The sequence below is a fragment of the Amblyomma mixtum genome, chromosome 8 (assembly GCF_055824585.1).
Source record: "Amblyomma mixtum isolate Tamu chromosome 8, ASM5582458v1, whole genome shotgun sequence".
Classification (NCBI taxonomy): Eukaryota; Metazoa; Arthropoda; class Arachnida; order Ixodida; family Ixodidae; genus Amblyomma; species Amblyomma mixtum.
The window spans coordinates 13,646,911-13,674,053 of NC_143019.1; the positions used below are offsets into that span (position 1 = coordinate 13,646,911).

The following is a 27,143-nucleotide window of genomic DNA, read 5'->3' on the forward strand; positions in this document are numbered from 1 at the left end:
CTTGAGGCCCCACCCATCACCAGGAGATGCCTAACGCACCGAATGTTGCCTGTACGGTCGCCCGAAGCCAGCTGCTTCCCATCTGGGCTGATGCAAAGGCAGCGCACTCCGTTCTTGCCGTCGTACGTTGTGTCCACCTTGTCACTGCTGCCGCCTGCACGGAACAATCTGTAAACATCAGCACACCCTATGTTCTGCCTCACTTGGGGCAATCCTGAGCTTGGGGGTTTCAGGATGCACCGTGCTTAAATTTCGTCGCCACCCATGGTTCCAGCATCAAGAGTTTTGGAGCTGTGCCGATAAACCAGCCACCTTATTCTGCTAACCATCCCCTCTGCGCAGCCTCCACAACTGTGTCACCACTGAATGAATGGCTTCCTGGCGCTGGTCACAAGACCAATAACCACCCATGCCCAGTTTCTCAGAGAGAGACTGCTTCATCGATGGGCCAATGAATCAACCTGACGTCCAGCAACCTAAATCAATCTTGGGTGCATAATGGTACAATGGTGGCCGAGTATTCACTTAGTGCTGTCAAGGTCGCAAACATCTAAGAAGGGGTAAGACGGACGCTCAAGAGGAAAGACAGATGCTTTTACCACAAAACAAGAAGGTGCTAGAACTGTACTAACAAGGAGATAATGAAGACAAAAGTTGGGAGAGAACGGGAAGCGAAGCCAGTCTACTAAAAAGCAGCAAGACACCACAGAATAAGATCTGAAAGCCAGCAAGCCGAGGCAGGAATGAGCAAGCGACATGGCAGAGTGGAAAAAGGAAGACCCAGTAATAAGACAGCGATACCATAGAAAAGAATGGAAAGCAGCCAAGAGGAGGACAGAACTTGTCAGACAGTGCTGGTCCATGACCGAAAAGAATATATTCCAGAAGCAAGCATGCAAGCGGGAGGACTGGACAAAAGTGACCAGCTTCCACAGAGGGAAAAATGTCTACGCCCGTCGTGCCATAACAAGCGAGCCTCTTCCCTCCCACCTTGGAAGTCGGCATCGCAGATGAAGGTCAGGTTGGGGTCCATGTACAGGATGCTCAGCAGTTCCTGGGAACGACCGCACGCTCATCAATGTTCAATTCATTGCAATCTATTTCTGCACTGGCCAACACATGACAATGCAGGCCATAGTGACAGGAAAGCCTGTTCCACACGATGGCATGCCTACACCCAAACAGAGCACAGCCTGTAAAGAGCTAGCCTGCCAGTAGCGTCTTGCCATGAGAAATCGACGAGGCCATGGAAATGACGTACTTGCAGAGCTTTTCTCTCAGCACTCGACATTCAATCAAGAACTTTCGCGTTTGATTTGGGCAACAGCGAGTCATCCTGTAAAGTGTGTGCTGCATCCTACCACACCTGTTTGTCTTGCGCCATAAAGTGCATTACAGCATTCATCATAGCCTGAGTCGCTTTGGGATGTTAAACCCCATAAACCAAACTAAACCAAACCAAATATTAATGCAAATGTGAGAAACAGTAATTGTCACGCTGTCCTCACCTCAAAAGGAGGTGACCACTGACCAGTGTTTCGAATAAATTTACTGTGATGTAAGCGGTTCTCGTAAGTTCTTTCGAGGTCAATCGATAATTTGAACTTTGGATAATTCAAACATATATTCTTGTCCCGTGTCATTCACATTAATTAGCTTTAGTACATGATAATACATTTCGTTTATTGATCAATGTTTGACTGCAGCTGCTCCAATATTAAAGAGTTTGCAAAACGAGAAATTTGTCCCAGAGTCTGCAAGTTCGAGTCTCTTAGCTGTTCCGTCCATGCTGCCTACAAACAGCCTGTCTCAAGGCGAGGATAGGCTGCTTTTTGGCAACAGGGCATCAAGAAATGGGCACTTACGGGGCAGTAGATGTTGCGGCTTCCAGCGGCTGCTGCTCGATCCAGGTTCCACACTCGAATCGTGTCGTCACTCGAACAGGTAAGGAATGTACCAGGAGGCAGAAGGTCCCTGCTAGACGGGTAGTTCTGCACGAATAACACAAACACACATCTGAACCTCTCGAATGCTTCTGAACAAAATGTCATTTGACTCAATTAAGTGTCTTGTACTCCTACATGAGTTTTTTTAACAGCATTCAGCTGAAATGACATTTAAGTCAACAAAGCATGACAAAACACACACGAGACTTTCAAATACCTTAAGGCGTGAGTGCACGCAACCTTGTTCACAGCAGCTTCGCCCAATCAATTGGGAGACAAAGCTTTTGAACAAATGTAACAACTTGTGGCACATATTCCAAGTTTACCAATTCTTTGTGAGCTTTCATGGCCAATATGGTTCCAATACATGGGGGCTCCAGTAGTCAAGCAGCTAGAAAACGTCGTTTTACTTCAATACTGTCAACCTTGGCTCCAATTTTGCAGTCCACCAACACAATATCAGTCATCCCTCAAGAGAAAAAAACATCCTTCACTGGTGGTGCCTCTCTTGTTTTCATTTACTTGTAAAACAGCAAAATAGTGCAAACACACAAAACAAGCGAACAGAGAACACAAAACGACACACAAGGCAATAAAAAACCAATGTTATTGCTCAAAAAATAAAAGACAGGCACCTAGCTTGCAGCAAAACTTCCAGTCATAAGTTGAACTGAGCAAAGAGAAAGAAAACAAGAAGTGAAATTATAATTACAACAAATTTTTGTTGCTCTAACTCCTATTCCTTTCGCAGGCTGGCTACGCATTCCTAGGACTCAACAAATGTTATCAAAACAAAACCTGATGGCAGTAGTGTCATTGCACAATGGCAGAGAAATGTTGAATCTTTTGAATGCCCCTAGTATTTAACGCGGAGCCCAGCAGAACTCTGCTGAGTGAGTGCAAATGCCTATTGCGAGCCTCAAATGGCATGCAGTTTTGCTGCTATGTCTACGAATTCATCAAGCACGAATATTAGTCACCACACATCACTCAGCTACTAAGAGCATGTCGGGAAGATCTCGCAAAACATCAGCAGACTGGCACATGCCACATCCGAGTGCAATACGGGGGGCAAACCAAGCACACAAGCATGCCTCTCCAACAACTGCCAAGCCAACCAGGAGGCAAAGTGCGCAGCAACCACCGACAACAGCAGGCTGGCCGAGCAAGTCAAACATCTGCCACTCACTCCAACGAGCTGAAGCTGAACTCAACTTGCCCAAGTGCAGCCATAATGGCAGATCACTACCTTGTGAGATAAAGGGCCACTGGAAACACCCTAGGGCTTTTTTTCCTTCTTGTCGCTTGAGGGTCTATGCTTCCGAGGGGGCCCTCCCCTCTCACACACCCCTGTGGAAATGATCACGGGTATCAAGCATGCTCGTAGCACTGTGAATGGCAAGGTTTCTTTTTTTTTGCGCTGCAACGGCAACGAATGTCTGAAGTGCACTTGAAACCTAGAATGTGTAGTGCTTAACACCCTAACAAAGCAAAAAATTTTGCAAATTTCCGAAGCCATCCAAACCACATGCGGTCACAGCAACGTGGCCAAAGTTCGCGGAACAATAAACAACCCGAGGCCAGGACCCTTTGATAGCTTTACTGGTGACAAAACTTCACTCTAGGTTTCAGACAAGGAAAGAACCAACCACTACAAGAGGCGCAAGCGTCAGTCACATGGCAGCAAGCTGCCATTTCGCCATGAAAGAGTACTTGCACGTGGAGCGAGATTACTGTGTCACAAATGCCACAAAGGAAACATTAGCTTAATAAAGTTAAGGACAGAATGGAATATAATATTAGGCAATACAACTTCGTCATTTATTTTTCAAACAGAAAAAAGCATAATTTAGACACAACTTCTACAATTTCCCAGTGCTTTTGCGCACGTTCTACGCAACAAAATGATATCAATGATCTCTGACATCATGTGTGCTTTAAATGGTACTGATCCTTCTTGTATTAAAAAACTGTTTTCCCATACATGTGGTGCCACGGTGCAGTCACTCTAGACAGAGTATCTAGCTCTTCCATAGTGTCACAAAAAATTGTAGGGCAGATTACACTCTCGTGTAAGACTGATGACACTGCGATGCTGTTTGAGTTTGATTCGACTAAGTTAACCGTGATTATACTTGTCATTTGTAGCTATCTGTAGTCGTCTAGGGTACCCCCCCCCAAGATCAACTAACACTCAGTCATCAGTATGTACAAGTGTTTATTTGAGTCCCACCCACGAACCCCTGATGCCCCCTGTCGGAGCGGACGACAACTAATACAATAGTTGTCGCCCGCTCCGACAGGGGGCGTCAGGCGTCCGTGGGTGACTTCATTACTGCAAACACAGCCACCACCGCGCATGACTAACGAAACAACCTCCGGCTTAAACAGCATCACTGTTAAAAGTTCCAAAAGACCCTACCATGGCAATACATAATGAAATAGAGCGATGAACTCACCTCAATGCCCCAGATGCAGGCACTGTGGAAGAGGTAGGAGTGGCACTTGCCAATGCGCTTCAGGTCCCCCACATCCCACACAAAGAGGCTGTGGTCGTTGTAGACGCAGGTCAACCGCCTGTGCATTTCATCAAAGCAGAGGGCCACAGTGTGCGGGTGTCGGGGGGCATTGCCCGTGGTGGATGGGGGTGGCGGGGGCGCACCCCCAGTGGCCAGGGCCAGGTCCAGCCCAAGAGGGTGGGGCCGTGGCAGTGTTGCCAGGAAGTGCAGAGTGGAGGGGCTGAAGCAGCGCACCACGCCGTCCGCACAGCCCACAAACAGGCAGTCCCGGCCCACCGAAATGCAGTTGGCACAGCTACTCTGCACGGGTGAGAGGGGGAGAAAAGAGAACGTTAGGAAGGAGGATTCATGCCTTTTTGAATGCAATAGCGTTAGAGGTCCTACTTACAAAAAGAGCCAGCGTCCGTCTGTCGGGGTCTCGAAAAAGCAGCAATCTACCCACCGGGTTGTGTCTGCCCATCTCATTCATCATGGCCATCAGCATCACTAAGCGAGACACAGCCTCCCGAAGAACTACTATCTGGCTTTACGAGAGCTTGGGAAGATCAACTTGAGTCTCAGAAGACCCACGGGTGCCTGTGTTTGAAACAACCACCTGCTGGAGGCAGTGGAAATGAGGAGTCACTCCCTGATCTATAGGTCCATGGAAGAGAAGGATTACTTGTATGAAAGGGATCTCTAAAGTTATCGCATAATACTCCTAACAGTGGGCTAAACGTTGCCCAAGTTTTTTTTCTTTTTTCTATGTGCTGGCTGTCAGCAGTTACCTGAAGATGCCAATGACCCCAAAAAGCTGTCAGGATTAGCCAATAGTTCAACATATCCATGAATTCCCTGATCTCACAACTGAGGAATTCTCTGCTAGCTACAGAGGCCTGTCGAGACATCAACATGTGCAAGTCTAGAAGCATAGAACAAAGCAAACCCCCACAACTCTGATTCTATCTTGTTCTTTTCAGCTGCCGCATAAGAGTTCATAACCTACACTCGTGTCCCCATATCTGTCCTACACTCGGAGGACACAAGAAAAAAAAAAAACGGGCAGGGTCCAAGAAAAATGTCATGTGCAGTTATTGGGTAACCCAGTCAACTGCTTCTACAGGCTCAAGTTATACTTCAACAACTGTCCGAAGTTTGCTGGGAGAAAAAAACCCACCCGTGCATACAGACACCTTTGCACCAAAGGGGCAAGCATTGTGCACCCGTTTTTCCACAAGGCTTGCAACACATTTAAAAAAAAAACGCAACTGTGATAGACTCCCAATCACCTCTCATCCAACGAAATTTAGAAACTGCATTCTCAAAGGGGAAAAAAAAAATTCCTGTGAAATGCAAAATGCTCCTTTCTTTTTTTTCACCCTCAAACCAGAATTGAATGTCCACTCAGGTATCCCAATCAGGTCTCATGGCAGCTTTGTCCCTATCAAGGACCCACATTCTTTGTGACTGCCCTGCCTACACCACCGAAAGGCAGTCTCTCAGCCGTGCACTGGAGCGCCTAGATCCGTGCCCTTTCACGGAAATGAAGATTCTCGGCCACTGGCCGCGGCGGTCGTTGGCGAGAACTTTTGGCCTGCACGATAGGCTGTGACTTTAACGAACAGTGACGTTTTAGAGTGACTTCAATTTTCTTTTACTCTCCTTTCTCTTTCTTTTTTTATCCCCTCACCCCCTTCCCCCCGTGTAGGGTAGCAAACCGATTATTCTTTCGGTTAACCTCCCCGCCTTTCCTCTTCTACATCCTCCTCCTCCCTCAAGGAAAGTCAGATGTTACCCTCAGGTCTGAGTCACAAGTGCTTTCCCTGAGGTACCAGTCAGGTTTCAAAACACTACGTTGCAGATCAGGCCTCAAATCAAGGGACAGATCAGACCCCCTATCAAAGGACAGGTCAGGCGTCGCTCCAAGGGACAAGTCAGTCTCACTCTGAGAGACAAGTAAAGCCTCACAGTCAGAGACAAGTAAGGCCTGACACTAAGGGACAGTCAGGCCTCGCACTGTGGGGCAAGCACTCACCCTGAGTTCGACCCACTTGTCCAGCAGGCGGCGACTGTTGAACTCGCACAGCAGGCCTGACCGGGTGATGGCGAAGGTGCTGCCCTGGCACTCACCCCGGCCACATGCCACACCACAGAAGTAATTGTTTCGCTGGTCTCCCAGGATGGCTGACCGGCCCATCAGCGGCACAGGCTCCGGCTTGTACTGCAATGACCCACACAACACTCACAGAGGTTATGGGCAGGGCAAGGCTAACACTAGCCAGACTCCCCACTGAGACTGATGCTGCCTAACAGCCCGTTTACAATGTGGCAGATCTACAGCTGCAGTCTGCAGCAAAAGCTTTTTGCAACAAACCCGACAAGAAATTTCATGAGCTGCTTCCTCCATACATCCGAATTAACCCAACCAACATGGCCAAGCTCACAATTAAAGCACTGTGAATGCTGCGGGATGCACACTAAGACTTTGGGAGCAAGTGCAGCAAAGGACTGACTGTAAATTCTCACAATTAACTCCCTCTAAGGGCAAGGACAAGCATCTTGCTTCAGTAATCTTAGATACGAAGCAAAACCTGCCAGTCTAATTTCATACTGTCAAGTAATAGTGAAGACAGTCCGGCAGTGAGGAAGACAGCAAAAAGAGCTTCCAAACTACACTCTTTATTAAGCTGACTTGCGCCCACAAAGAACTGAATGACTCGGTGGCATAGGAACAAGTGTGCTCGGCGGTCATTGAAGAGAATGCCCGTCACTTTCGGCCGTGCTCTTTTTAAAGCTGATAGCGAACTTTCGAGATGTGGCGCGCAAAGTTACCACAAAATTCTGGAACAACATAGAATCGGCTCCGCCTGGATGCGATCAATCGAGATAAATCTGGTCGCATCTTGCATCACAAACAAATCGATAAAGCCGCGTGCTGGCAGCTTTGAAGAATGAACAAACAGTACAAAGATTCGCGGCAATATACGCCATGTCCTCCTCAGCATGAGGCCCAGGAAAAATTTTCCGCTACTCCCCACATCGGTTCTTTGAAGAGCTCTTTGGCCAGCATGGGAATGAAGAGCTTGATCTCCATACTTAGCATGCCTAGTGCTCCACCAAGCATGCAGCTCATGTAGCACTTGACACAGGTAAAATTCTAGTAACACATAACAACAATTCAACTTATGTAATGACAACAAGAAGACTTGCAGACATCTGGTTTATCACAAATAACAGACCGCACCCATTCAATAAAGGCAGCAAGCAGTTTCCTGATGCTCCTACATGGGAGAAAGCTTTACTTCTGCAGCCAAATAAACACTGTTAGCCAGTCAAAAATTAAACCTGCACTTCCCAGCATCCCAAATGGTGGCTGAGTGCACCCACCAGCACATTTCCCCTCTAGGTGACTGCAAGTAACTTGGCAAGTATAAGAATTAAGTAACTGCAAGAAAAATATAGAACAGCTACAGTAGCTGTGCCTTGCAGCACTTAGAAGCTGATCAGTTCTAGCTGGAGGAAAACGCCAAACTGTGAGTTCCCACAGCGAACACTGTGTACCCAGTAGATTACCAAGTGAGTTGACCACACTGGAGACAGTAATAACGAACCTTCTTGACAACGGACACCGAAAACAATGCCCGTGTAATAGCTGAAATGGCAATGGCCAAGCATATGTTTTTCACAGACCGAGTTGAGACATCATATACAGAATGCTGTCCTGCATTTATACTTTGAGCTTATCAACCACAAGAAAAGGAATTACTGCAAACCACTCCCCTACTTCGGTTAAGACACATGCACTTTGAGGTGTTTTCCTCTGTTTTAATGGCCACTTTAAAGAAAATAACAGACGAATTAGCAAGGCTAAGAGCGGAATATTCTGCAGTAGCACTAGTTAGGGTGGGCACTTAAGGTCCTTATGTGTTAAAGGCATCTGATCTAAAGGTCTTTACCATAAATGCCTTTACCAGAAGACATTTAACATGAAGGCCTTCATATTAAAGGCTTTCAGGTAAAGACATGGGTAAGCCTTTACCCAGGTATATGCACCTGACAGGCCCCAGATCGCATTTAGAATGAAGGCCTTCACCCCAAAGAACAGTACCACAAGGCCCTTACCCTAAAGGCCTTTGGATAAAGACATGGGTAAAGGCCTACCAGGTGTACACACCCAGCACGGTGTGTACAACCCATTGGACAGGTGGGCCACCTGCCACAAAAGAAGGCTTCAGGGATGCACATACTAAGTACACCCGTAATCGGAAAATGCACCCAGTAATGGCAACGCACTAAAAGCTTTCAGTAAGGCCCTCCACAATTCTGGAAGCCTCTTGTCAAAAATAGCACACACACCTTGGTGCCCCGAGAGTATTCCAGGTACCAGAACTTGACGTGGCGGTTGCCCACGGTGACAAAGTAGTGCCCGCCAGAGGAGAAGGACACCGCCTTGACCTGCAAGATAGGATGTCGTCCCATCTCAGAGAACAGCCTGCAAAAGCAGCGTGTCATCACCCACCTTGGCCGACACCTTGTTGGAGGCCAGCTTGGTGTTGCTGCGCCAGTCCCACACGTTGACCACCATGTCGTGTTGGGTGCCCACCGACACCACATACTTGAGGTTGGGGGAAAAGGCCTGCGTGCCACCACAGGACAGCAGGCAATGAGTGCACGGTCCGAGGACACAGCGCTGTGGGTCTACTGACGCTCTCAAAAGTTATGCTTCACTTAGTGCTAAATTCAATAGTGTAACAGCAATTATGCTCAAACTCGCAGAGTGGCTTCTAGTCTCGGTACAAATCTGTCACCAGCCCTATTCTGACATGCTGACAATTTCAGATCAATGCAGATGCACACTGCAAAAATGGTGAAAGACTACGTAGCAGAGGATGGGAAAGGGAGGCATTATGAGAAGCATTTGTTCCTACAAAGAAAAAAAAAAACAGCAGAGAGCTGCCTTGTTGAAACGATGAAAAAGGACTAACGGGCCAAAAGAGTGACTACGTTTGTGACATACCACGCAGGTGACGCCGAATTTGTGGCCCGGGAACTCGGCCACCTGGGTCTTCTCAGCGACATCCCAGATGCGCACGTGCGGCTGATGCCCGCACTGCAAGAATCCAGCAGCAATAGTTCAGCATCGACGTGCGCCCTTCCACGCACCCAGGCATTGCACCCACCTCTCCCGTGGCCAGGTACTTGCCATCCCAGGAGAAGGCGAGGCACGTGATGGTCTTCTTGGACACATTGAGGATGTGCTGCTGCCGGTTCTTGCGCGTGTTGTACAGCACCAGCACACACCTGCACAAAGACCACAGAACAGGTCAATGCTGCACAAGAACGATATTCACAAGATTCCCGTTTCAGTAACACTTCCAATGAAATGATGGAGATAATGAGTGGCTACGAGTTGCTGCCAATGGCTACGAGAAAAAGAACAAGTGGATCAAGGGGTGACAAGCATGTACCCTTATTCTCAAGATGAGGGTATAGTGCACAAACACACAAGTGAGGCGAATAAATTTTCTTGGCAGACGTTACACTTCTCATCTTCCCGTCTAGCCACAGCCGTGCAGAACAAATTGCCTTTCGTCACGCACCAGCTCGCACGTAGCAAGGCTTGGAGGATACCTCAGTCATAAAAAATACAAAATGTGCATGCATGTGTGTATGACAACTGAGCAAAAACAACCTACTGCAATCATCCTGGCTGGATGGCATCAGAAGCACTGGATGCCATGATAAGCATGTACAGACTTTGCCAAAAGTAACCAGGCTGCACATTTTGCTTCTCAGTCGTATATCAAAGCTATTGTGCCAGCCCTCAAGCTCTAAATCTCTGTATGGTAAGGAAAACCACAGTCCTTACCTTAAATTACCTTTTTGATCTTTAGGGAAGCCGTGAAGGCTCTACTGTACGCATGAGAAGCAAACTATACGTTTGGCAACGACTGTACATATGCCACAGTCACCAGTAGAATGCTCTGCTAGACAGGTTTCAGCCCTAAAACAATGGCTGGTCATCTCAACAAGCTTTCAACATAAAAAAAAAGCAATATTCTATTACTTACAACAGCCTTTTTTGCCAAATTTTCAAACAATGGATGTAACCCTCATTCTCCACAATAAACTAACCGACACATGAAGGTTAAACTTGGTTCAGCACAAAGAAGTGCAGTTTCCTCACAACTGCTGACCAATACATCTCCTATTAGGAAATGAACCAACAGAGACCAATCACTTCAGAGCAAACCACCCCAAAGCCAACGGCTCACCTTGCAATACATACAATTTCCGGCATTGTAATAAAATTAAATTTTGCATGAAGATTTGGAAGCTTTAAACCCTTTAAGGCACTTTACACACATTTGTGTACATTTCAAACTTGCTGCTTTTTCTCACAGGGCACTCTACCTAGCATTCATTTCTTTGTTTCAGGTGAATTAAGTGTCCTTCATGCTGCAAACAAGGTGCTTAATTTTTTTGCCAACTAGCAAACGTAGCAAATGATATTTCTCAAAACAGTGAGTGCAGTAGGACGTTTTCAGTCATTTTCATGCACACACAGTTTGCCACGGTACTATTGTCAATTTTATTTTCTGAATTTCTAGAGTGATGTGCATCTTCAAAAAGGCAATGATTCCACGAAGCCTAGCATGCTGATTTCACAAATCCTGGTACATTAATAGCACTGCATTTTCAGACTATTTTGGCACTTCATAAGAAACTCTGGACATGGGTGCAAAAAGTTAACCATTGGTGTGCTCTGTTGGAAAGCTAAAACTTGCCATTCTTGAGACCTTAATATACTGTCAAGGCGGAAAAATATTTGTTCTGAATCAAAATGGTAAGTGGCATCTGACAGAACAAAACGTCAAAACCGTACACACCTTCTTCAGAATGACTTAATAAATAATTCAGAGTGTGAAAGCATTGTTGAAGGAAAGGCACAGAAGCAATCACGCACACACATCAGCCCCAGGACTTCACGATGTGCCAACACTCCTACCAGAACTAATGGTGCAAGTGCTTCAAATAACACTACATGGCCTGAGCATGACACTGGTGTGGTGATTAATGGGCCACGGTACAGGACTGACTCAACGGAAGCCAAACCACAGCAAACTAAGACAGCCCAAGCGATCAGAAAAGCCAACGCAAAAAACTGCTTCACCAGAAAACCTAAAAGTAAGACAGTTCAACTAATCGCACATGAAATATTAAATAGAGAACATGTGATCGCACAAATGCATACAGCAGGACTTGTGCCAAACAGAGCATTCCTTGAGGAAAAAAGAGCCGACCCAAAGGCATGTCAAAAGCGCACGCAACACAAGTCACAATGGATGTCCCAACCAGGAACAATGCCTCAAAGAAAATAAAATGGCAAAGTAAAAAGAAGCAAATAGGGCAGTCCGCAGATGCAATCTTCCAGCTTAGCTTGATACGCAGTGTTATCTTACGCAAAGGAAGCTGACTCATAATACTGTCGGACAAGAAGATCAATAGAATTTCATGTGCCAAAGCGACACCAAGCGGGCTAAGAGACACTGCAAAGTGGTGGGCTGTGGATTGATTTCTACTACCAAGGGTACCCCACACATGCACCAAAATTTCAGTATATTCACACATCTGCTTTCTGCCTCCACTGAAATGTGGCCGCTAAGGCCAGGACAAGAACACTCCCCGCAGGGTGGGAGGGTGACACACATGGCATTTGAAAAAAATTGGTACTGGTACGGATGATAAAATGGAATAGCGTTAATGACTTAATGCCCATATATGCCAAATTGGTCGTTCTCAACTTTACATTCATGTGTCTCTGGGAGTCCTCATACCAACTCCTTGGGCAATGGTGCAGCAGTTAAGGGATGCACCGCTGCACTGTGATGGCAGGCGCTGCAACGCCGACAACGCCGACACCAGATTTTCTGCGTAGCGGGGGCCTTTAATGCTATTGCATTAAAAACGGAGCCCTTTTTACTGCGAAAGCAGTGCTAGGTTACCACCGCTCCCCTCCTGCAAGGAATAATGACCAGCCACCGCCCTCCCCAACCCACCCTCATACCCAGAGGGCTTCTCAGCTTCCCCCCCCCCCCCCCCCCCCAACTCTGCCCACCTTTCATACTGCAGAAAAATTCTGTCTCGCGAGTGGTGCATTGGCTTAGGGTAAAAGTATCAAAGTAATCATCCAGGGTAAATCCTACTGCTTTCACAGTATTGTCACATCAGATGACTGATCGCCCCTAAGTTGAAATTGCCCCTAGTTTTGTACTTTCTGTGACTTCCCCTCCACTGAGGACCTCAAATAAGTGACATGTGATTGACAAATTATTTTCCTGGAGGAATTCACCGAAAGATCACGTGCACTGCGCTCGTCCCTGGAGAGCCCGGGGCCAAGGCCCGTTATTCTAATTCATGCCCCTTTCGAAAATGTCCCTTTCAACCAATAAGGTGCTGCCGAAGGAGGTGTTTTCTAGAGGGTCGCAAGTTTGAATACGGGCCATGCACTGACAACATCTTTTTCAAGTTGAACAAAAGAATGCCAGCACAAAATGCAAAACTGGAGCAACAGGAAATATAGCTCTATCCTTTGTTTTCTGAAAATGCATGTGGTGTTTAACATATGAAATGTCAAGAACAATTCAGGTATGGATATACTCTCGGTAAAAAAAAAAGCACTCAGATAGTGCTGTTTTTCAACATCGGGTCAGAAAAGTGTACGCTTTGAACCAGTTTTCTAGTAAGCCCCTTACAGAAGAACAAACATAAAAACTTTAGTTGCATTTCTTTTTCTTTGTAATGCTATATAAGATGCTAGTCTATATTATGGATCGCCGCGTGGTATTCACCTACAACTTCTAAATAAATTACAACTGAATCTCTTCTCACTTGTTCAACTTTAGTTCCAGCTGCCAAGCAATGGCTACGACGTCAACGGTCAGTATAGGTCACGTGAGGCATGAATAAAACTGCAATATAATTGCTGCTTGTTCACTTGTTGTGATTCGTGCTCTTGAGGCAGGCTGGATTTAGCGCTGTAATGAATTAAAACGACGAAGCAGCAATTATATTGCAGTTTTCTTCATGCCTCACATGACCTATTCTTACCTTTAACATCATAGCCATTGCTCGGCAGCTGAAACTGAAGCTGAAACAGGCGAGAGAACAAATACAATGATAAATTATTTAGCGATAGTAAGCAAATGGTGGTCCACGTATAGAAATGCCTTACGCATCAGTACAAAGAAGAAAACATGCAACCAAAATCTGGTGTCTACACTCCTTTCAAAGAATGAATTGCAAAATATAATCTATGCAAGCACTTCACCTCTTACGCACAAATTCCACTGCAAAAACAATGCAGTTTACTTCACGAAACTACCTGTATCAAGCGACCTTCATTTCTGTAGCTGATGGCCTGCTAGCATTGCAAAGCTGGTGTTAACTAGACTTAATAAGTAGTCAGTCAATGCCATGTTTCAATCCTTCGGCAGCACTAGCTGCCCACAATCTTCTGATCCTATCTACTGTGCACTTCCAATATCAGTAGCGCGGGTGTATTTCACACAAACATACGATGTTAACTCAGCAAACAGCACACCCATGTTTTGTCCAAGTCAAAAGGAGACCATTTTGAACAAATCAGTAACCATCACCCCAGTGCTGTCAAATGGCTAAAACCATGGCAACCATATCTGAAGCCAACTTTTATATCAAGTTTGGCAGCACTCATGTGCATTAAAGTATCTTTTGTTCGAAACGTACTCCATTTTGTCTTAATCCGAAAGGGATCATTTATAACAAACAGCTACCTTTAACATCCCCAGGAGCGCAACTAAATGGCAACAATCTGTGCAGCTGTAGCTGATGCTAACCTTTGTAATGTGTTTGCCAGTGTTTAGGTGGGCGTTAAGGTAATTATACTTTTGTCTGAAATACACTCCAACTTTTTGGTTCCCCCAGGGCACATCGGACAAATCAAAACTTCCAATGATACAAGTAGCTGTAACCCAAATGGAAACTAGTTGGCCCCAAATGTCACTTTTAAAGTTTCATGCGGTCTCTTCTTCACTGGGGGTGCTTCCGAAACCACTATCGTCCACTGACGAGAGGGGGTGAGAGAGAATGAAAGGGACCACTCTCTCGCGGGCACTTTTGTGAGCGGTGCCTCATCTCAGCGGCGGTAACCAGACTCACCCGGCGGGGTAGGCGACCAGGCCCGAGCTGGGGTCACAGTCGAGCGCCGCGCTGCTCGTCACCGTCAGGCCCAGCACCCGGTCGAGCTTGACCTGCAGGAGAGGTGCAGCCGGGGCCGCTTCAGACCCTTCCTCCGGCGTAGCGGGCAGCGACAGCCCGAAGCCCGTCGCCGCCTCGGGACGCATATTGCTCCCCAGGACCGACGCCCACACGACGCCAACGCTAAGGCCGCCCTCGCCTCCGTCGCGTAGTCAAACAAGGCGCGGTGCCCGGCGCATGTCTCAAGGAGAGAGCCCCGGCCAGCCAACCAGCAGCAAACAGGAGTCGCAAACCGCGGGCGAAACGCCGCAACTCCCGGTCACAACCCGATCGACGAGCGGTAAGCAATGCACGGAGCGCGCACGAAGCGGGACCGCCTCTATAGAGTCGCGTAAGCGCATCTACCTGACTATGCTCTCTGATTCCGTCACCACCGCGCCTTCGAAATGAGCTAGTCGATGCATATAAACCGACGCGAGCGGGAAGCTTCAAAGCGCGCCTGCATCGAACGTTATGCAACTTCGTCGGGCCAGTGAACGGCACGTATCGGTTATTCCGATCTCTCCCGATAGCAGTTCCTGAATGTGAACTAGTCGATGCTATGAACTGCGTGACACACTGAAGCCGTCGGACAGGACGACGGTGCAACATACAAACACGACACTGAACTTGAAATTCGAGGAAGTTTGAGCGCCCCGATTTCACGCACTGTAGTGTTGTTTCTCAGAGCTGCAGTATGTTACGTTTTTCTCAGGAGGAGACAGAAGTTCAACCGGCAAAAAGCAGTATTCGGAGGTCATAGGGCCCACGACGTTTTTGAAGAGCGCGGTTGTCGGGGATAGTCACTAGCTCCCGGCTGGAGAACTAGGCGGCTTGCGCGCTGCGTGCGGCCAACGAACAACAGGTGGTTCGGACACCACGGAGTTTGGATACTGGGCGCGCTTACCCGCTCCGAGAGAGGCGTCGTGTCTCCACGGCCCCTCTTGAGGGCCGGTGCCCGCACCAAGCGAGGCACCCCACTGCAAGGATCCTCCATCTGTATGGGCATCGAACAACGCATCATCACTCACTGCAGACTCCACACACACTCGACTGCGCAGCTGCGGCAAATGCAGACCTGTCAGCTACAGTAGCCTATGAATAGAAGACGAGACTGTCGCCCGCTTGTTTACTTATCTGCAAAGCCTTCCGCGTGAGACTAAACACGATCAGTTTCGTTTCGATAACCACCGGCCGGTAAAACACGGGAAAACAAAACTATATCGTGAGCGCATTCGGTGCGCACGAAAGGTAGACAGCGGTTAGAATGCGCACTGGAAATGCATGTATACTACTGTGGGTAAATTAATTTGTGAGGCCGTTTCCGTACAGACGACGTGCGATTAGGGCTCTCGTTTATACCAGAACCGTTGCCGATAGGCCGAGAAGGCTCCAGGCAATCCAGGCAAAGCGCTCGTGAGCGTGAAACCAAATCCGCTATGACCCACAAAGATCAAAACGCGCCGGAATCGTGCACTCTGTTCTGACACAGAAGAGCTAATCACTGTGACGTTTGCTCGTATCGTGACATGCCTTAGGCTGCGTTCGCGATGTTCTTTTGTGCTTATAATCGATGTCGCCTTTGTCTAGCAGACCGCAGGGGCCGCAAGTACTGCATGCCGTCAGCGAGCGGAGCACCCGACAGGCTTGACCAAGAGGGAGGCGTTTACCTGGAGTGACGGCAGGCGGGCTTGCAGCAGGTCGAAGCATCAGCCGACAACTCGACAGCGTGCATCAACGCAGTCACGAGTACGGATAAATCCTCCCTTTGAGCACTGACACGACGCTCAAAACGGCCACCAACACATGCGCTCCACACACGTCAGCAGCGATTCAGACAAGGAGCAGACAAATCTCGCACGGCTCTGCTCGTTGCTGCTCTTCCAACTTCCAGCTTTGCTAGAGGAGGCTCGCCGTACAGAACACACACACACGCACGCACACGTCACTCCTTTGCTTCTACGTCCACATCCAACGTAGATGTTGCGGTGAAGAAGACATGGCTAAGATCGCGAAGAGCTCGCCCGGTCTTTCCACTTTGCCACAAGAATCGGGCCCATTAGCCACCCTCAACTGTTGCCGCCTGTCACGCACGCAGCGTACGCTACTCACGGCGAGAAAAAGTAATATAAAAAAGACAACCACATTTCCGTACTCGTTTAGTGCTCACCGGGAGAAAATTATGCCTTCAACAGAATTTAAAATTTCACGAAAACCACGCGAAAGTACTGCATTAAATAACGTTTCAACAAAATACGTGACCGATGTTTCTTTTCTTTGGTTATTTGTTACAATCGCACACAGTGCGCACAAAAAGTATCCTCTAAGAAAAAATCTGTACAACAAGAAGCTATAAAAAGTAATTAATTAAATTAAAACTGAATTAATTGTGTCTGCGGCGTGCCGCCGCATGAGGCAGCACCAGTCTTGTGCCTTGTGTTCGGAGGGCGTATTCAGAGGAAGGTGATCCTCGTCGCGATTGGCCAACCGAGGACAGACGTCACTGCTCTACTCTACGTCACTCTGTGGGGACTTTTGGGGAACACTGCGCTTCAACCGACAGGGAAAATCTCAACTCTTCGTGAAAATCCTTGCTCACTATCCCGAGGTATCCCAAGGTGCATTTCTTGCTCGCTTGTTTATTTTTTTGCCTTGAGCATGGAGACGGACACGTGCGATGGCGTTGCTTCAGCGGTTTGCGACAAGGCGTTCTTCAATACTAGTAATTTAAAAACACCCATCAAGGATATTCATGGGGAAGGACGCAGTTGTTGCTGCGACGCGTCTTTTCTTTTTCTCTTTCCTCTGATCTCTCCTCTATCTGCACGCGGCAGCGGTGGTGGCTCGGCTCCAGCCAGTAGGCTTTCTCCCAGTCACAACAACATGTAGTAAGGCACGGCCGTTCTTGTGCGACTTACGTCCGAAGCATTTTGTCGCCCTTCGTGACCTGCGACGGCACCACAACTTCGAGGAAGAGGTGGAGAATCTAGTCTTCGGCTCTAATAATAAAGGTAAGAAACGAAGTCTATAACTGTTGCATGCACGCACGCAGTGATCAAAGCAATAAAGGGCCAAAGCGGGATGCAGTCGCGCGCTTAGATTACCGATTGAAAAGTTGCAGTTTATTGACTTTTCGAGTGCGCGCATTTTAAGTTTGTAAACACAAAGCGCGTTCTTTTTTTTTTATTTACGGGCTTACACTCACCTGGGGAAACTTGCACGTGGTTTTGTGCACGAAAACTTAGCGATGACATGCACGTTTTTAAAGGAACCATGAAGATTTCAATGGGCTTAGTCTAGTGCGACAGATCTGCAGAGGTAGCCTTTGCGGGCATTCGAGTGAAATGTGCAACGTAAGGTACTATAACCTTTGAAAGCCATGACTTGTCATAGTCATTTTGCACTTATTTGTAATGTAAGGTATAGTTTGTACAAAGTTTAGGTAGTCATAGTTTTGACTCCTCGTAATTCTGAAGTGTAGCATGACTCAGCACTTTACTAGTAACATAAGGTGTGCAGAGTTTGTACAAAGTTGCGTATTCATGCCTTGCACTCATGACTCATCATTCTGCAACATAGCATGACTGTGCACTTTAATGCTTTGGCATTCTCGCTGGTAAGCAGTCTTATGTGTGTCTGCAGAATTTTTTTTTGGTGTCCTAGCTCCTCCATAAGCAAAGTGACAAGCAGTGCACTCTCTTTCATATTTAAAGTGGAAAAAAACTGCAGGAAAAAAACTGGTCCTTGGAGCAGACTCGCTGCTACAGGCCTTGCTTATGCTTTGTTGCAGGCACCTGCAATGTCTCGACAGGACACACAACATTGTCGCGGCATGCACCAGCTTAGCAGCGCTGAAGCCATGGCAATCGCAACACGCAGAAGTGTGTAGGAAGAATGCCCAGCATTGTTCTGCCTTTAGAAGTCAACAGCGCTGACCTGAATTTGTGGTCAAAGGACAGGGCCATGTAAAAGGTTGCTGTGCAGGAATGAGTTTTTGCAGGATGTAGTAAAATTGAAATACTTCCATGTAACAGTCCGTGTAATAACTTAACCTGAACTTAATAATTTTCTCCAAAAATTGTTCCCCATGCGCTATAGCAGGAAAAAACAGTAAGCGAATGACTGATAAATTTTTAACAATAAAAAAGCTGGGAAATGCAGTTCTGCACTGCAGGCAAAAGGCTAAAAATGTGAAGCTAAATCTGTGATTGTCATGCGCACTTGGCAGAGGCAGAGCGCCAGTAGTAGTGCGAGAGTACTGCATATGTGCCCACTCCATAGCACATGCATTTTTCATTAGTGTATGTAAAAAGTACAGACTTTAATTTGGCCTTGCTTTTCAAAAAATGAAAGTAGTGTGATACACAAAAAATTGACAGAGAAGTTTTGCCGAAATTTTATAAACGTGCAAAAGCAGAATTTCATGAACGTTGCCTTGTCTTGTTACTTTACTGTTGGCTTTCTAAGGATGCCTTATGCCGTTATTCATCTGCTATCATTGTGTACACGTTTTTATCAAAATGGAGCCCACCTTTGTTCACGCCTCAATTTTTAAAAATTTCATATTAGTCATGAGTTGTTGTTGTTGTGTTGGATTTATTGGCGCATAAGCTTTAGTCATGAGTGGTCATGGACTTAACATCATATGTTGGCATCGTGTCGTAACTATGTTACAATTCTGCTATGAGGCTGTGGTTGCTATGTCGCCGTTGCTATGCTCTTGGCACAAACCCACATACATCGCAGGATCTTGCTCGGGGTTTACCGTTCGGAATTGTGCTTTCACACTAATAATTAACTAAGACTATATGGAGTGCTTAGTTATGTTTACAATCTTTCCATTTCAGGATTTTGCGCCTGGAAAGACAGAGAAGAAAGCAAAACTTGCTGCCATTTTACAGCTTCTACAGGAAAGAAGGAATGTGCACCAAGGGTTTTTATACGCTACCTGCACTGCCACCGTTCCGGCTCGTACGAAGAGCTTCCTATAGAACAGCGCCAAAGGCAGGAAAAGGGGCAAGGAAGCTGCAAAATCGGCAAACACTGCTTTGCTACTCTAGAGGTCATGGAGAAAGAGGGCAAGGTATATGTATTGTTTCAAAAGAAACACTACGGACACTTCAATGAGGCCTGCCACCAAAGGCTGTCCCACGATGATGCCAGAGTGCTTGCAGGTTAGCCACTCCTCTTGTACAAAGCATTTGTGCATGCTGTGTTGATTGTACCGGAATGTGAAAACGTTTAGAAGCTACACTCCACCAACCTTTCATAAATGGGAGACGAAAGTGCAATAGAAATGTATTTTAGGGGGAAGATATTGCTCATTAACTCGAGTGATCATTTCAATGATTTTTATTATTCTGCGATGCATCTATGGCACAAAAGAGGTGGGACAACACGAAAATGCCTATTGTAAAGTGGGAGAAGGCATGTCCCACAAAACGAGGGGGCGGAAGAAGTTATAGTAAGGCACAGCTTAAGAACCCAGCGGCCAATGCCCCTCAAAGGAAGCCTGCCATCCAATGGCGTCGACCGATTCTCATGATGTCATGGTTAATCCTAGGGGGTAGCATTGTAGGAGGGTGGCAGGTGAAAGGGGATTAGTTATGGCTTTAACTGGATTAACTGATGAAAATCAGCTGACGCCATTGACTGGGGGGTCTTCTTTAAGGGCCATCTGCCACTTCGTTCTCGAGTTGTATCTGACTGTAGTGCAATTCACTTGAGCCTACTTGGTCGCATCGAAGGGTGAAAAACAATTGATCCACGGCACATCGCATGCACAGCACAGTCTGTATGAACTTCATGCCGTTTAGTTTAGAAATGCTTTGTGGAAGGGGTCCAGTCTTTCGAACTGAACATAATTAGGAATGTCATCTAGCACTGAACTACTCCAATGTCTGTTCTTTTGTTTTTCTGCTGGTTTCATTGACTATCCTAGGTCTGTCGCTCAATTGGCTGACGTTGAAACTTCATCCGTAAGAAGTCGGCTTGAGCTCCATGAAACGTGTCTTGAATGACTGACAGTTGCACTTGATGCTAGCCTCTTTTTTTTGGCTGCCTGTCAAAAGCGTAGGCATTTTGTTGCTGATCAATGCAACGCCACCAGTCTAATGGTTGTATAAGGGCCATGTTTTTTCTCATAAGATAGATCGTCTGCAGTGAACTTTCATTAATTAGAATTATTTGGCTGTTTTGGCACTTCATCAGTAATGCTCACAGGAACGGCTGTGGTTTGAGTGTTCAGCTACTAAGCTGGAGTACCCGGGTTAGAACCCGGCTGCGGCAGCTGAGTTTCGATGGAGGCAAGAGGTGCCCACGTGCTGCGCAGTGTCAGTGCCCAAAGATCCCCAGGCGGTCGAAATTATTACGGAGCCCTCCACTACAGCACCTCTTTCTCTCTTGCTTCTTTCACTCCTTCTTTCCTTCAAGGCATGGTTGAGGCAGTTACTGCACCATTTCCTTTCCTCAAAAACCACTAATATAAAACACAAGCCTGCACAAGAGTTGAAATCGCAAAAAAAGGAAACGAGCAAGCAGCATTTATATTTCAGTTTATGTATGACTGGCATGCCCTCCAATTGTCTCTGACTTAGCAGCAGTCATTTAGGTGTTGAAACTGAAACAGCATGAGAAAAATATTCACTTAGAAATTACTCACCTGGCGTAAGTGAATTCTACATTGTGACTCGTGTACACTATTGTCTTGTGCAAAAGTCCAAAGAAACAAAGATCGCGTTCAAAAATTTGGTGTCCCTACTCCTTTAACGGTTGCTGTCAGGCGAATTGGTGCATTTTTTGAATATGCAGAATGAAATGGGACAGGATGAGAAGCACACGTCCTTATTCTTTTCTTGTCCACATTTTCAGTGCTGTTATATTCTGCATTTATAACACGCTGTATATAACTTCCCTGTTTTGCATTGCAGTATGCAAGTTTAAACACTCAAGCTCATAAAAATAAAGTCCATCTGCCTTTGAAACAACCATTTTGTCGTGTGCTTTGCAGTGCCACAAAAGTGAAATGAAAGTAAGATGAACTGTGTGTCACCTGTGAAAAGGAACAAAGTGCAAGACGAAGGAATCCGACCAGAAGTATTTGTCACTTTATTACATGGCTGCAGGCAGATGAACCACCAGAGATGTTAACAGTTTTTTTCTGTACCATTTTCAGGCCGGTTAGCAGAAGGAGTGCCAGAAAAAACCATTGTGCACAACATCCGAGCAGGTACAAGTGGATCAAGCCCACGGATGCAACTTGTGACCACTAAGGACCTCCGTAACATTGCAGATAAGTTTAGGATTGGCAAAACAGAGCAGAGAGATGCAGACAATTTTAAGAGTGTTGAATTATGGGTCGAAGAAAGGAGGGAAGAAAATGAGTCGCCACTGTTGTATTACAGGAAGAAGGGTGACCCCAACAGTCATGATGGTGACTTTGAGCGAGCATTAATGACGTTCCCACAACGAGAGCTCCTTTATGAATTGGGGGCAGCGAAACTGTGCATTGACTCCACCCATGGCATAAATAAGTACTAATTCCAACTGACAACCCTGCTTACAATTTCTCAAGATGCCTTTGGTATCCCGTGTGCCTACTTGATTTCAAAAAGGGTGAACACGGGCACTGTGGTGAGGTTTTTCGAGGCCATCAAAGAAAAAACACAATACCATGTCAGGCATTTATGTCTGATGATGCCCCTGTTTATGGCAGTGCATGGGAGCAGGTGATGGGTCCCTTGAGGAGTCGACTGCTTTGCAGCTGGCAGGTGCTACACAACTGGAGCACGCACCTGAATACAGTCACAAACAAGGACTGCAGGAGTACAACAAGGGACACGCTGCACACTCTGATGAAGTGGACAGATGAGACTGACTCTCAACAGTTGCTCCCTGCACTTCTTGGTATCCACTCCAAAGAGCATCAGCTTAATTGCCTTTGGCTTCGTCAGAAATTTTGAGAAAACATACGCAATGAGGGCATGTCAGTGGGCTTACTGCTATAGGCAGTACATTGGATTAACAAAAAATAATCACTTGGAGTCAATGCACAAGGCAATGAAGTACTCTCACTTTGGTGGCTAGGTAAATGGGTGATTGAATACATTAATCAAAGTACTCTTCAATTTCACATCCGAAAAACTTTACAACAGGTGTCAAAGGAGGAGCAGACCACCGCAAATCTGCCCTATTTAGGAAGCGTAAAGTGGGGATTGAGCTTTCTAAGTCCAGTACTGAGAGAGTGGGAGATGGCCAGTGGCATGTAAAGTCACAAAGTTTGGTGAACTTCAAGCACACAGTGGAAAGAACTAGCAAATCATGCATTGGCTGCGAGCTTCATAGTGAGCAGTGCGAGGCTTGCCACAACATGTACACATGTACGTGTTGACCATGCAACGCATGTGCACATGTGCAAGCACATGCATGCTGTTGCTATAATGGAGCTACACTCGTGCCAGATGCACAGCAGCCAGAAAGTAGCATCTGACTGTGCTGGCGTTTGTAGGCCCTGCCAGCTGAAGATGGCAGATTTCAGGTGAGGGATTAGGATTATGTTATGAGCTAGTTGGCAGGCTATTCTGACAAAGTGCTTTAGCATAGCAAGCTCAAGACACAGCAGGGAAGAGGAGTGCCATTTGCTAATTTTCTTGAAGCCCACATGGTCATGAGAAAGGTGCGCCATCATATCCCATATCAAGCAGCACCATTGAGGGTGCACTACAGGCCTCTGGTATTTCTTTTCTAGTCATTCCTTTTTCCCGAAACTTTCCTCCTAGGAATGGAGAACTCATCCCGCCACGGCGCCTCAGTGGCTCTGGCATTCTTAGACTGCTTACCCGAAGGCTGTGGGTTTGATCCGGCCATGGCGGCCACATTTCAGTGGAGGCAAAATACAAAGATGGCCATGTGCTGTGCAAAGTCAGCGTGCATTAAAGGGCCCCAGGTGGCGTAAATTAATCCAGAGACCTCCATTATGGTGTCCCTCATAGCCCATGTGTCGCTCCCGAATGTTAAACCCGACAATTAAGAAATTGAGATATTTCAGGCCCCTCATTCCCTACTCAGAATCTGCTTGTGTGAGTACGCCCTCTCTGGCACTGCTCAACAGAGAACTTCTGACAATTGGCAAACATTTTTCATCTTTGGGAAATTAGTGCACTCATTTTCTTGTTCATACCTGCCTTGCATTCACTATAATTTTATTTCTTCGTCATCCCTGCTTGATTTCATTTTGTATGCATGTGATGCACTCAGAGAGGCATGCGCTCTTCAATAAAATTAGTATGAAGTGTCGCTCCATGCTGCATTCCTCTTTGTTGCGTCGTGCTGTCACAGTGCACCGCCCTTTTAGGACATCTTGAGAAAAACAGCGCTTGCAGACAAAGGACCAGAACAAGAAGGACACACAAAAAAAAAACAGCGCAGTTGTGTGTCCTTCTTGTTTCCTTTGTCTGCAAGCGCTGCTTTTCTCAAGATGTACCCCAACCAACTCGCCCAGCAACACACCTTGCCTTTTAGGACAGTTGACAATATGTGGTTCTACAGTTCTGCAATGCATATGAGAAAAAGTATTCTTGACAAAAGGCTAAGCCGTAGCTGTCATCTTGCACACTGAAAGCTGCAGCGAAAACTACTATTCATCTTATTTTGCAAAGAGAATACTGCTGCAACAGAAAAACAGTATTACTCATTTTTCAGAGCATTGCTGGTGCAATTTGTGACACGAACTTATATTGCCATGGTAGAAACAGCCGTGAATAGCCTTCCCTAACATGATAAAGCACTTCATAAATGAACTTGCTTGGCTCTTACACAGTGTCTCTCCACCAGCCTTCCAAGCAATCAGCCTTCTGTTGTGTGATGGGAACACTGTGCCAATTTTGTTGCCTAGAAATTCTAAAATGCCCCTATTTGTCGAGAAGGCAGCTTAGATGAAACATATAGTGCCCAGTTAATGTCATTTCCTTTTTACTCATTATTAATGAAAAATGCTTCAAAACCCAACTGCAATGAAATTATAATTTGGCTAGAATGCCTGTTAATGTGCTGGGTGTGTCATAAAACTAATTGCAACAAAGTTTCATACTTCTCAGAAAACTGACTCTGTTGCTACAAGTGTTTAAAAAGCTGTGTAGTAGACAACGTGGCATGTCCATATAGGCAGATACGGATACCCGAGTGTCATACGGCCTCATGTCTGGCCCATTGGGAATGAACAGATTAAGGACAGTGTAGAGTGAAAGGCTAGGGGCTAAAATGTGGCTTGGCAGTCATGGGTATGGTGCTGTGGCAAAGTTCTTAGGAATTTGTTTCAATCCTGCAGATGCTGATTTCTGTTTCCATTCCAGGTTTCTGTACACCATATTTACTTAAATAATGGATGCATTTGCATAATAAATGCTTTCCCTACATCAATCATCAAAATCTGGGGAAAGTTCAACTGACCACACCATGGTTTACACCATGTAATAAATGCACCAAACTTACCATTCTAATTTTTTCCCACAAGAAACTGCATCCATGATGCAAGTAACTGCGGTATTACAGGTTACAGAATGAAGCACTGTCAGCCGTATTATGTGGCCGCAAGACTGCCTGGCGCCATGTGAAGAGGAATGCTCCCAAGGCTCATCACATCACATTTACTCCAGTATCCAGATATGGCACCCATTTCATCCTGCACGTCACATTCACCTCGGGCTGGTGATAGCCTGCCAGCTAGATTAAGAATGTCGCAAATAAAATGTCTACCTAACTGAAAACTGCGGTTGTATATATCGGAGATTTTTATTGACTTGTGGCAGTCTACCTGGACAGGTTATGGTAATGCAAGGCAGCCCATTATGCACAGCATATGAGTGCATAGGCGCCACAACTTCGCATCTTTTCTAAGGGTTCATGTTTTGCACTATTGGGTGTGACCCGACCCATCTCTCCACAATCCTCGCGTAATTAATAATAAAGTGCTCCTAATCCTTTTTTGACAGCCAAAATGTATTTTCCTAGGCATATTGGCAATCTGCAATTTGTATTTCTCCACAGATTTGGTACTTCTGAGAAGTTGGACGGTCATTTTTATAAATGATATATTTTTAATAAGCTAGCAGATACTATTCTTGATTTAAACATTTGCAGGCATATATACGCTGCCATTGTTTGCCTTGATAAATACCGTGTCCATTGTGTAATCATAGTACAAACACGTTAATTGATTCTAAAGGATGTTAATGCTGCTTAATTATGCCGTACAAGCCCAGCTGTGGCTTTGGAAAGCTGCCCTTCCTTGGACTCTGACATTAAATACAACTTGTACGTGGGAAAGACTAATCTTACTGTGAGTGTAACGACAAAATTAAACAAATTCCATTAGACGCTGGTATGATCCCGGCTGCGGCAGTTGTATTCCGATGGTGACACACTACAGGCCCAGATGCTGTGCGATGTCGGAGCACGTTAAGGGCCACTGTTGGTCGAAATTACTGGATCCCTCCACTGTGGCGCCCCTCATAGCCTGAGTCGCTTTGGGACGTTAAACCCCATAAGCCAAAGTTAGCATTATGTTCCTGCCGGACCGAGCAGCCACTGACAGGGTAAGACTGTACGAATGGGTACCATCAATCACTACGTGACACCCCCACTCCACTCACCCGATGAAATCCCATCCATCAGTGACACATCCACTCTCTCCACCCTTCGACTCAGATTTTCAACCGCTTGCCAACCGCCTCCTCCCGCCCTCTCTTCTTCCCTCTTCCCTGCAATTTCGTGAAGGTGGATTTCACTCCCTCCACTCTGTCACCTGAGGCTTCAGACCGACGGATTATTCCAACGTAGGGGGTTCTGATGCTGATGCACTAAAATGATATTTTTGAAAGGCAGCTACAGTTTGTTACATGTTAAGGAGAAGGGTACTCGCTGCACCATGCAAAATGCGAGATCATTCCCTGGTGTGCACACACTGCATCACAAGGAAGTACATTTGGCACCTAAATTTAAATGTGCAGTATAGCGAGCAGTTAGCACCAGGTGCTGTACACAGACACGAGCACAAAATGAACACGCTTATTACCAGGCCCTCTCTGTGCACTCTCCCTATACATAGTGCGAAGACTGCTTTTGAAGCTAAGGTTGGCCACATTACAAAGAAATAAAGACAGCATGAACATGAGAACCGGACACGCAGCACTGACAGAAATCTCGATAGTCGGTGCTGTGTGTCTGGTTCCCGTGTCGTCCCTTTCTGTTCGGCGACCAACCTTAACTAGAACAAACAACTTGCCCGAACCCTTGCTTTTGAAGCATTGCACATTGCATGCAGTAAGTAGCACACAGTACAATGCACAGACTGAGCCATGTGTGTTATTGTATCAGCAGTAAACCACGTGCAAAAAAAAAAGACGACAGCCAATAACTACAGTCG

The 27,143-nt window shown here is 46.3% G+C and overlaps 1 protein-coding gene and 1 long non-coding RNA gene across 4 annotated transcripts in view; one reads left to right on the forward strand and one right to left on the reverse strand.

Annotated features, from left to right (window-relative positions):
• The window catches only part of Wdr62 (WD repeat domain 62), a 33,734-nt gene extending 16,750 nt beyond the window's left edge, over positions 1–16,984 (reverse strand). The window contains exons 1-12 of one of the 2 annotated variants that reach the window (XM_089556539.1): positions 16,393–16,984; positions 15,630–15,719; positions 14,645–14,736; positions 9,625–9,745; positions 9,462–9,554; positions 8,964–9,080; positions 8,801–8,899; positions 6,480–6,665; positions 4,406–4,765; positions 1,866–1,991; positions 991–1,054; positions 40–154 (exon numbers count right to left, since the gene is read on the reverse strand). In XM_089556539.1, coding sequence (XP_089412665.1) covers positions 40–154; positions 991–1,054; positions 1,866–1,991; positions 4,406–4,765; positions 6,480–6,665; positions 8,801–8,899; positions 8,964–9,080; positions 9,462–9,554; positions 9,625–9,745; positions 14,645–14,736; positions 15,630–15,719 — 1,463 coding nt within the window. In that variant the 5' untranslated portion in view covers positions 16,393–16,984. Of the gene's footprint in view, positions 1–39; positions 155–990; positions 1,055–1,865; positions 1,992–4,405; positions 4,766–6,479; positions 6,666–8,800; positions 8,900–8,963; positions 9,081–9,461; positions 9,555–9,624; positions 9,746–14,644; positions 15,081–15,629; positions 15,720–16,392 lie in introns of those variants that run through there. The other variant, XM_089556538.1, reaches the window with a different exon arrangement.
• Positions 16,985–17,169: 185 nt separating this feature from the next.
• LOC149331408 (uncharacterized) lies at positions 17,170–25,485 on the forward strand. 2 transcript variants are annotated; one of them, XR_016285045.1, is made up of 4 exons: positions 17,170–17,733; positions 19,570–19,896; positions 21,732–21,817; positions 21,897–25,485. It is a non-coding gene; the product is annotated as an uncharacterized LOC149331408 (long non-coding RNA). The 2 variants fall into 2 exon arrangements; XR_016285044.1 differs by lacking the exon at positions 21,732–21,817.
• Positions 25,486–27,143: the final 1,658 nt, after the last annotated feature.